At 37.6% G+C, this 11,863-nt stretch overlaps 1 protein-coding gene across 1 annotated transcript; it reads right to left on the bottom strand.

Moving 5' to 3' along the window:
- Positions 1-228: 228 nt before the first annotated feature.
- LOC145562456 (small ribosomal subunit protein eS27y) lies at positions 229-2,176 on the bottom strand. The gene is made up of 4 exons (XM_081622747.1): positions 2,023-2,176; positions 1,665-1,766; positions 1,504-1,532; positions 229-574 (listed from the first exon to the last, which is right to left on the bottom strand). The coding sequence occupies exons 1-4, from the start codon at positions 2,023-2,025 to the stop codon at positions 448-450; spliced, it is 261 nt and encodes an 86-aa protein (XP_081478873.1). The 5' UTR covers positions 2,026-2,176; the 3' UTR covers positions 229-447.
- Positions 2,177-11,863: the final 9,687 nt, after the last annotated feature.

The raw sequence follows: 11,863 nt of genomic DNA, 5'->3' as shown, positions 1-11,863 counted from the left end.
TAGATTGTCCAACATAGTGGAGATCTATGTAAAATTACAATGGAAAGTCCCAAAGCAAGTACAACTGAACAGTTCAAAACACTAGCAAATTGAATAGCATATCACGATGTGATAAGCTTGGATGTTTACAACAAACAACGATCAAAATAAACAAATCCTGAATAAAATTTAAGGTAAACAAGAAAAAGGCAACAGCATAACAAAATTTTGCTAGTCACAACCAAAGTGTCACTCAAAAAACCAATAGTATTATCACAAACTCTTGAAACAAAATTATCTCATACCATAAGACTACCGCTACCATTTAAATTAAGTTCCTGAGCCACTTTCATGGACCTCAAAACATAAAAAGTAACAGAAATTGAGTGACAAAAGGATGCTTCATTTCACCAACTCAAAGCTAAGCACGTACTCTTTCTGGTATCAAAATTACTCTGAAGGATTTGTTTAGTCTCCCTTTCTCCTGAAAGAGCAACCCTCAGTAAGTCTGGCACGACCTCCTGTGGGCTGGCACAAAACTGTCTGGCAATTACCGCACACCACAACAGTCTGGGAATGGCTAAAGACGGTGGTTCTGAATTTAAAACAAAGAATATTAATCAATATACACAGAAATCAGCTTGAGAAACAAAATCAAATTCAGACAGATCAATGTGTGAAACAGCAAAATTCTATTCAGGGAAGTGCAACCTTTACCAACCAAATAGCCATACAAATCATACAAGGTATGCCAACCAAACAAAGAATCACAAACAGATACACAAATTACAAACAATTCTATTTGGGAATTTCTTAAAAAATTTGTCGCATCATGATTGGTATTCAAAACAAACCTCACTTAACATGGCAAGTGTAAGAGAATAAACTCAGAACAGGGCACATATCATTTCCAGGGAAAAAAAAAAGATACAAACATTAACACTCTAAAGAAGGAAAAACACGTCAAAATACGAATAATAGCAACCATCTCTCTAGCTTAGGCATTCATCAGACTTGATAAATGATTAATTGAAAACAAATCTTCCTCACTATCCTTAATCCAAAAGAAATGGTCAAATTAAGAGTTTCAAATCAGTGTTCTTGCTACTCGGAGAACAAAATACACAAATCTTTCAAAGAAAGGCAAAGGCTTTAAATATTCAAGCCTTGGTTCTCTATCTATTTCTAGAATCACTATTCACTACTCAAATATCAAAGATGTACAATAGTGAAACTGTGACTGTAACAGAACACATCATTATACACCCTTTCAACATTAACAAAGAGATATAATAAAAATAAATGCTGTGAACCAACATAATTATAGAATATGATCTCATTTCAATTGCACTATGTAATATATAACATCAAATCATCAAAAAAACTAAAACATGTAGCTGCAAACAATAAAATTAAAAGTTTTAATTAAATGAATATCACAAGGAACCTAATCATGGTCCTCAACAACAAACTAAAATAATGAAATAGCGCAAAAATGATTTAAAGTAGCGATCAAAGACTTACATGTTGAAGCATCCCTGGCATTTAACATCCTACATCAACCCACAAAAAAAAAAAAACAAAAACAAAAACAAAAAAATACACAAATAATTAGAAACAAATAAAATTAGATAAAAATTGAAATGATAAGAAAAACAAACGAATAAAAGGAGAGAAATTTATACCATGAAGAAGGAATTTGGGGACTGGACAAGACGCTTGAGCTTGTGCTTCTTCTTCTCAAGCTCCGCTGGTGGGTTCAACAAATCAACATCGTTTTGCAGAACCTATCAAAAATTTCATCAAATAAACATCAAAAATTCCGTAGAAAACCCTAAATCCTTAAACCTTAAACCCTAAACTTAATCTGAAGAAATAGAAACGAAATGACAAAAAAACTCATCGAATTTATTAATCAAAAATTCTGAATAAAACCCTAAATCCTTAAACCCTAAACGAAATCTGAACAAAAAAGGTGATAAAATGAAAGAGAAATTGACGCGAAATGAACAGATGAAAATGAGAGGTATCGACAAAACTCACCATTTTTGCAGAGAGGAAGCGCTGAAGAGAGGAGAGAGAGAAAAGATGGAGAAGGATGAGAGCTGCGAATGCTTTGAAGCGGCGGAATGAAGAGAGGGTTAGAGGGGAGTAATGTGACCTAAATATAGATAAAAGTAATAGGGTTTGTATCAAGATGAGCGCTTGGAGAACCACATTTGGATCTAATGTGAAGCTTGGGCCTTTTGGTTATAGCATTTTCCTGGCCCGATTTTTACTTTTGTCCATTGGGGTTAGGAGGGATTGTCAAAAAATGATCCGATCTGAATCTGATAATAACTGAAGTAGGCTGAAAAAGAAATTTGTGCATTTGATTTGGATTATTACAACTAGAGGTGTTAAAAATATACCTGATAATCCGATCTTAACTGATTTGGAAAATCAAAAAAAAAAAAAAAAAAAAAAATAGATTTCAACTCGTACTGACAAAATAATGTAGCATAACTTAATTTTGAAATATATCCGACCCAACCCAACCTCACCGAACTCCATCCGAGTATCTAAATTGACACCTTTAATTACAGATATACTATGATCATGCATAATCATTATTTGATATGACCAAAGCTGCGTTGAAAACAAGGGATAGCTAACTGCGAAAAGCTAGAACCAATTTAACCCAATCCAAAACCAATCTCAAAGTCAATTTATCAACAGTATGCATAAATTCTCTTCTCAAAGTATTGTATAGAACAGACTCACGTGAGTCCGGTCATACAAATAGAAAAAAATAAAATTCTTAATTGTCAGAATTTAGATAATAATAGTCAAATATTAAGTTATAAATACCAGAAATTAGATAATAATGGTCAGATATTATATTATAATTATCATATATTATATTATAAGTGCCAGATATTAGGTTTTAATTGTCAGAAATTAGATTATAATAGTCAGATATTAGATTATATTTATCTGATATTAGATTGTAATTGTCAGAAATTAGATTATAATTATCAAATATTAGATTAAAAGTGTCAGAAATTAAATTATAATAGTCAGATATTGGTTTATAAGTATCATATATTAGACAATATTGATCAGAATTGAAAAGCTACAACACTTCTGAGTTGCTTGCTGCGATTATCAACTCCTGAAATACTATCCACTTTGAAACAGGGGAACTCAACCTCAAAAGAGTTAGTTTGTAGGGTTGACGGGTCTAATCTCCTCAACCATCTCTCTAATCTCCTCCATACTATCCCTCGCTCTTATCGCCTTCCCCAGGCTGTTCATCTTTGATGTACGGTTGGTCGCGTCGGTGTGTTTGCAGGGTTTGTGGGTTTTGCAAATTGGGTTGTCGCTCTATGTGGAGGCGTTTATTCCGGTAGGGTGTCATCGTCTTCTTAATGTTGTTAGTGGGGTTGAAGAGTCGACTAAGTGTGAGCTCGAGGAATCTAAGCTTCGTGCGATCGCGATTCTTAATTTTGCGTTTTTGATTCATATGGGTGTTGTTGTCGTCTTGGTGTTTGTGGTTTATGATGTGGTTGTTTCTAAAAGATTTGGGGGGTCTTATAAGGTCTTACCTGCTACTGTGCCGGAGGATGGGAGGGGGAGGGTGGTCGTCGGCCGCCAATAAGTGGCTAGGTACTGGCAGTGGGTGGGGGATTATGGGCGTGTGTATTATAATTCGGACTCACGTGAAACAATCTCACGTAAAACCTTCTCAATTCTCTTTCACCCTTGCTTGTATGCTTAGTAAAGTTGAAAATAGGCCCAAACTAAAATATAACAAGTTTAAAATAAGACTAAACTAAAATTTACTCAATTGCCGTCCCTTTAGAAAAAAAGGTGAATAGGCGAGGTAAGAATGATGTTAGACATGATCAAAGTTAGCTCGACCCCGACTTTAAGCAAGTTTTGGCAAATTTTCTGGGCCCGAAATCGGGTAGGGCTTGGCCTAGAATTTTTTTTTCCCCGGGTTTGGGAATGGAATGCGGTTTTATGCATGTTTAGTTGATTTTTTTTATCCTGACGCGAAAAGCCCGCACAGCCCGCCCATTTTAGGCGGGTTTGGGCATGAAAATTCCGGCCCGAGCTTGGCCTAATTCGCCCAATGATCACCTCTAAATGAGGTAGACATGTGATACCCCTAATGTTGAACAATCTACGATATTTGATTATACAATGAAAAATAAAAGAGTTTACTGGTTATTATTTGAAGTTCTCGACCCTTATAAAATTATTACATATGTTTTTTCGATTGAAGAACATAAAAATTCCCCTTTAAATTATACATTATTTGCATGTGTGTGTATTATATTATTCCATACAAACAAGATATATGGAGGTGTTTGGCAATTGGCTTTTTACTTAGCTTATGGCTTTTAGCTTTTTAGTTTGGTCAAATAGCCATAAAATACGTTTGGTTAACTGGCTTCTTTGTTGGCTTTTAAGTTGATTTTTCCGCCAAAAGCCAAAAACTAATAGGAGTAGCTTTTTCTATTAGTTTTTGGCTTGTTGACCCACTTCATCACTAATAAATAGCTAACAAACATTAATAATTTTACCAAACACTTTTGTAAACAGTCGGCTTAAACAACAAATTTTTAAAGCCAATCCATACAGCTAATACTTCCAGCTGGTCAAACAAGCCAAGCAAATAAGCCAATAGCATACAGCCAACCCCCGATTGCCAAACAACCCCGTATCAGCACAGTTTTTAAACTATATACCAAGCACTTTTGTACTACCTCCGTTTCGTATTAGTTGCAACTTTGGAATATTTTATCTCACAAATAATACCCCAAAATTACAACTAATATGAAACGGGAGTAGTACAATTAATTAAGATTTTTGTTAAGGTAAGGAAAATGAACAATAAGAAACTCTTCTCACAAGAAGAGTTCATAATAATTCAAAAGAAAGGTTTAAAAAAAAAAAAAAAAAGACTAGATCGAATTATTACATAATTAATATATATACTATCTGTTACCAGGTGCTTACGTTAGCAATCCTTTTTTTGTTTTGAGGAAACGTTAGCAATCCAATTTTGGCTTCTCAATAGATATGATAGATACCTTAGCTATTGAAATGGGTGAGGATTAAATGCGGGTCTTCAATAATGTGCTCATTTTGCCAAAGAACATTAGGAAACCAAATATTTCCAATGGGCAAGACGCTCTTCTTTACAAGCCAGTCATCCTGCAAAACTAATATAAGTATTAGCAAAAATATATAGGGATTTCTACTTCTTAGTGAACCATATTTTCCTCTAAATCTGAAACGGCAGGAAGAGACAAGTATCATCTAATTTTGAGGGTAGGATGTGTATAGACGAACAATAGACTTTAATGGAGGAAAGAATTTGAGCACTTGGAAGGGGCATCGATGTAGTTTCACATGATGACGCTTGAGTAGAGGTGATAAAACATAGGTTGGGCCAGGCCTATGCATACATCTGTACCCAAATCCCCACTTTTTTGGGTCGGGTTGAGTAGAGTTGATAAAACATCAGTGTCATATTTATCAAGCCAAAGCGGCATTTTCGGGCTTTTTTGGATCAGGTTCGAGTATTAAACTAAAAATGTGTTCTTATCTTGCCCAAAATTAACACTTTTTTTTGCTCGAGTCGGATCCGACTTGCGGGTTGGACCATTGATGATCACCTCTACGCTTGAGTGACCATACTTGTGGGCCATGTGGCTGGATCTTCTTGCATAAAAAAGGAGTTGTGTTCACACCTATCTTGCCCTTGAATAATGGGGTGACTAATCTCCATTGGTGTCAAAACTTCCCGAGTTTCAACATTATCCATCTTCTTTGGAGGATCAGGTACTCAGATGCTAATAAAATTCTTTTCGGGCAAGCACTAGTTGTTTTGGGTATTTTTACCCTACCGCGTGGATCTCTCATAGTGTGACACGTGTCACCCTAGGAAGAGTCCAAAGTGGACCAACTGGGCATGACATGTGGCAGGCACATACTCAACAAGGGGATTGGCGGCTGTCAAGGCCCAATCCCCGAGACAGCCTAAAAACGGCACAGCCCACAGTCTTAGGTTTCCGTGACCTAGACAGGGGCACAAATCCCAAGTACCTTGTAAATAGGGAGATTCCCTCATTATTGGGGCACATTCAATCATTACATCATTTATTACTCTTGAAAATAGAGAAAACACCTGATCTCGAAATCCGAGAAGATATTTACTTTTTTGCACTCTTTTACTCCGAATTGCTACTAACTTGATCGTCAAAGGCGGAACTCCGACCAACCGGAGCTTCCGTTATTTTGTAGGTATAAACGGTCAGAATCCAGTCTTGGTGAAGTAACTCTCCCGAGGGACACAAAAAACCCCAAAGCATTTGGTGTCGTCTGTGCGGAGAGTACCTCTAAGATGGTTTCACAAGAGTCTATAATGCCTCCTAGTCAGAAACGACCTACGACCGAATCTAAGGTCCATTCGGACCATGAGACTAATGACGACATTGAAGTCAAAATATATGTGGCCGCAGATGGGTCACTCAGAAATAGACGCGTCCGTCCCAAGGATAAATTGGAATGGGGCAACAACCAATCAGGCCCGGGCAAGTCATCTGGCCAACCATCCGGCCAGCCATCTGGTCAACCCTAAGCGGCAGGAGGGACTGATCTTGTCACCCGAGATGAGCTTATGAAATTCATGGCAAGTTTCAAGGGTGAGATCAAGGACCTGATCACCAAGAGGACAGTTGGCTCCACTAAGGTTCAGCCGGGCAAAAACCCTTCTCATGTTGAGAAGAAAAGTCCGTCAGGGCCCGAGAGCCTACTTCACACCTCAATACCAGGTAGAAGGCTCGGACCTTCATAGATTGGACCAAATTCTGCTTGCTCCGAGTCGAATAAGAGGAAGGCCATTCAGCAGACTCGGTCGGATGGCACCAGGAAGACATTCTCTGATGCTCGATTCATTATCGAGCAAAAGAAAAACCAACAACTGTCTGATTCGGCATCCACGCCGAGTTTCTAGACAGCTTCAAGAATACCTCGACGAGGTATTCTCAATCTGTTCATGAGAGCCATTCAGGCGGTCAGTCCGTCCACATAGGCCCTCATGTGATTGGGTCAGCTCAGTATGTGCCCCAGCAGCCATGCAGGCCGTATGCTCAACCCTACATGCAGCCGCCTCATTTCAGTGGGCAGGAGACATATACCGTCCAACCTTTGAACTGGCATCTTCGTCTGTAAAAACTTAAGGAACATCCTTCTGCGTTCTCCAAGGACGCGACACATCCGGCTAAGGTTAAAAATGTCTTGATGGGTACCTACGATGATACCACCAACCCTGAAATCACCTCATGGCTTACCATTATTGGGTTTGGATGATGCCGCCTAGTGTCGGTGCTTCCCAGCTACATTAAAGGGCATTTCCCAACAATGGTTTGGAAACCTGCCGGTTGGACACATCAATAATTTCAAGATGCTTGCGTTCTTGTTTGTCTCAAATTTCTCCATGAATATACCCGCCAAAAAGACAAGTCTTGACTTGGGCTCGATACAACAGGGAGACAGCGAGGGACTCCGATCATACGTTAGGCGGTTCAATCTGGTGAGAATTCAGATTAAAGAACTGTCTGATGATGTTGCTTACACAGACTTCTATAAGGGTTTGAAGAACAGGTGTAGGGAATAATTTCAAGCATCCCAAACTTGAGTCCCACTGTGATCATGCACTTAAGCATGGTGGCGTCCAAAGGGATGGAAGCTAGAGCAAAAGAGTCGCCAACAAGTTTTAGGAACTTGTAAACCGTTCACAAGGTGAAGGTTACACCCTTCACGATCCAAGAGATCGCTAACTCCATAGTGGTCTGGAGCCATGACTGGATATTCGAGGATGAAGGTACAAATCCAACCTAAAAGAGATTGAACCCGCCCTAAAATAGGCCTCTACTTTATTCTTCTCATATTCATGTGCGCTTTCTGACTAACATACAATCATTAGGTTAGCTCTAAACCTGTTTAATCTATGTTGGTTGATTATTAATGCACAAATAAATCTATTATTGGCGATCGCTTGAATTAAAATCATATTAGCCTAAACAAAATTATTAATTATCTTATTAAGCGTGATTTCAAGTACAAATTCCCTTTAAACCTGCAGAAAAGACGTGATCAAGCAATAACAATAATATAATCAAGCAACATAATAATTATAATTGACACAACAATCATCATCATCATAATATTATCAAAGCATAATATTAGTAAGATCCTAGGCATGATATTAACATGATTACTAAAAAACCCTAGCATGTCACTAAACATTAAAGATTAAAGCTTTATTCCTAACATGATACTAGCATGATATAAGAAATAGGAAGCAACCTAAACATGATACTAGAAACATACATGGTATTAGAAATATTAGTTAATACCCTAAACATGATACTAGGAATCAAAAAGATATTCTAACATGATATTAGGAATTAAAATAATCTAAGCATGATTCCTAAAGAAATAGAGCAATAGAATTACTCACTTTATTGCCTCGTACCTCTTTCTATCAAAAGAATACACATGTTAGTAAACTTCAATAAAAATATTAAATCAAACAATTAATTTAAATAATTGAAATAGGGATTAGGGGAGACATAATCAAGTGTCTACAACGGGTCAACTTTTAGTTCGACCACGTCAGGAAGAGAATTTCCACTCTTCAAGAAGCCCTGATGGAGGCTGTAGGAGTTGTTTGAAGCGCGATGTTAAGCATGATGTGAGTATGGTTGACACTCATAGGAAGTGGGAATTGACATATACGATAGGGATAATGATTAGGGACATGAAAGTAGGGAGCCGCCAACAAGTTTTTTAAGGAACTTGTAAACCGTTCACGGATCATAAAAGGCAACCACGATTAAGAGACAACGAAAGGCAACACCGATTGACCCGTGAAGGTTACACCCCATTCATAATCCATGAGATTACTAACTCCATCTGGTTTGGAACCAAGAAAGGAGGATCGAGGATGATGGTACGAAGTGAGTCATGGAGTCAAATTCGCCCGTATTGGCCTCTACTCGATTCTTATACTAAAAAGCATTCCTGCGATCTGAAAGGCATGCAAACAAATATTCAATTTGCTCCAAACTATTATTATGCTAAATTTGTTGAGTATCAACGCACACATAATTCTAAATATTAGTGATCACTTTAATTAAACAACAAGATTAAAAAGGAACCTAAACCGGTTGCCCAAATTATCTTATTAGGCGTGATTTTCAATTACATATTTCCCTTAAACATGCAATATGGTGATCAACAATAACAATAAAATTAACATTAATATTAGAAGAAATTTAAACGTAACAATGTTAGTAAAATCAAATCATAATAAACCTAATCATGATACTAGCAATAAAGAATAATAAAAAGAGAAATTAAATGAATTAACTTCTCACGTTCCGCATTTCCTGGAATTGCTACATCATGAATAAACCGTTAGTAACTTTAATAAATAATAAATCAAATTGAAATATAATTAAATAAAAGTAGAGTTGATTTGGTCCAAACCCTCAGTCAATTCTACCTTTCACACCTTGGTTTAAGGATGGAACCTTGGATCAAGTATGGAGTCCTTGGAGTACTTAAGGGAAATATTATGAGAGAATAGGGAGGCTAGTATTTAGGCTAAGAGAGATAAAAGAGTGATTTGTTGGTCCCTCGAAAATGAGGAAATCAGCCTCGTATTTATAGAGAAAATGTGAGGGGTGAAGCACGAAACCCTAGAAGTGAAAAGGCGTTACGGAGAAACCCTATCTAGAAAAACGCCGCGTCATGGTATGTGTGCCGTGACACGGCGCGGGATACCGTGTCACGGTGCAGTATACCGTGACATGGTGTATATGCTGTGACACGACATTTAGGTTTTCCTAAAAATCGTCTAGATTCATTTTTGTCTTTACTTAACAACTAAGAACGTGATATTTTAGATGCTGTTTCGGCTATTCCGGAATAGTTTCAGGCTTGGGGTTTTATTATTCATTAATCGGGCTTAATTAATGGAATAACGAAATGGATTTAAAAGGATTTGGGCTTGGATATGAGTTGGACTATGCTTTGACTAAACATTAGGACTGATCTGTTGACTGATTTGTAAGCTGGTGTTCGATTCAACATGGATTTTAAGCACTCCCGAGATTAAATACTCGACCCACCCAATAGAGGCGGTAAAAGGTTGTTCATCATCGGGTTTGGTTTTGGGGAGACATTTTTTGGTGTCTACAGAGGCGTAAGCCTATTGTAGAAATCTACTTTTGGCCTCCTGTCCCGATAGGAAGTGCTATGAAGATAAATAAAACCATCTTTGTGTTGGATCAACGTGAAGAATGCTTATGAACAACTGATTAAGTCACAAGAATGCGAAATAACTAGCCTAACCCAAAACAAAATGAATTAAGGTCCAAACTAACTAAGCCCGATCATAATTAGGCTTAAGCCCGAGGTTAAAACCTAATTATGACGGATTTAGAGGCGCCTAGGTTAAAACCTAATTATGACGGATTTAGGGGCGCCTAGGTTAAAAATCAATGCTGCCGCAGAAAAATCCGCGTGCATCTCAATGAGTTGGGCGCTGGTCTGGCGCGCGCAACTCACAAGGTTGCGCGTGACACCCAGTGCAACATCTAGTGATGCGCTTGCGAAAGATTCAGAATTTCATAAAAATATAAAATCAAATTTTACCATAATACCGCGCGCAAGACATCTAGTTGTGCTACCCTGAGCAGCACATCTAAATCACTTGCGTTGAGCTGTCGCGCGCAACCCATTCTGATGCGTGCGACACCTGCTGCGGCAAAATACTCAAAACCCTAAATGCATCCATTCCCTATAAATAGAGGCTTAATATGAGGCTGAAACAGACATAAATTAACCTAAAACACTAGCAGAAAATTTTGTGAACTCTTAACCCTCTTGTCCTAAACACTCACCCCCTCAATACTTGTTACTACGGTGGAGGTTCCCGAACAAGAAGGAGTCCATAAGTGTTCTAAACAAAGATCTAGCAAGGAGAAGTGGTAAATTCCCGAGCACTTAGATCAATCACCTTTGTTTTCTTGTTTAAATAACTTTTAATTAATTAATTAGTGTTGTTTGATCACTTTAAACGAAATTTTAATTAATTAATTCTACATAGTATCTTGTGTTAATTAAAGAATAGAATTGAATAATTAATTGTTGATTGATCACCTAAGTCAAGGCGAATCTTGTTTATTTATTGTTATTTTCACGAATATTGATTAAATAAGAATAATGACTTTTGCAATCTAATTCCTACGTGATTAATGCTTGTAAATAAAATTAACTAACTTAGTTTTTAGGTACCACATTGCATATATTGTTGGGTGATGAAATTGTGAAAAAGAAAGAGCTAGTAGAGGCCGTACTAGAGCTAGGATAGCGATTCCCTCCCCCTAAAGGGAACGTTATTTTAGTACCCTCGCTTCCGAACTCATTTCTGGTATATGTAGACCAATTTGGGCATGGGTTAACTTACAATTCGTGCTAAATATCCCTTGAACTCTACTTGGGAGAAAGGCATGAACGAGGTTTATGAGTTTTCCTAATACTCATTGGCGACTCCTACTTGTTTCTTACAAAAAAGCGTAATAATAGGATCAATTCTAATTCAAGGTCCCCCAAACAGTCAGGAATTCAAATCCTAATACACCCTAACAAGTGTAAAGTCATAGGCTTTTAAAGGGCCATGGACATTTAAGGTGAAGGATCCCCTACGATGGGCACCACCCTCCTTACAGTGGCGACTCCACTGGGGACTTAGAGGTTACAAGATTAGTTCTTAATTATGGTTCAAGGTTTCCAACACTAGGTTACCTATGGGTTGTAA

The sequence above is a fragment of the Chenopodium album genome, chromosome 10 (genome assembly GCF_948465745.1).
Source record: "Chenopodium album chromosome 10, dcCheAlbu1.1, whole genome shotgun sequence".
NCBI classification, from domain to species: domain Eukaryota; kingdom Viridiplantae; phylum Streptophyta; class Magnoliopsida; order Caryophyllales; family Amaranthaceae; genus Chenopodium; species Chenopodium album.
Note: the sequence above shows the minus strand (reverse complement) of the source record. Positions and strands in the feature narration are given on the sequence as shown.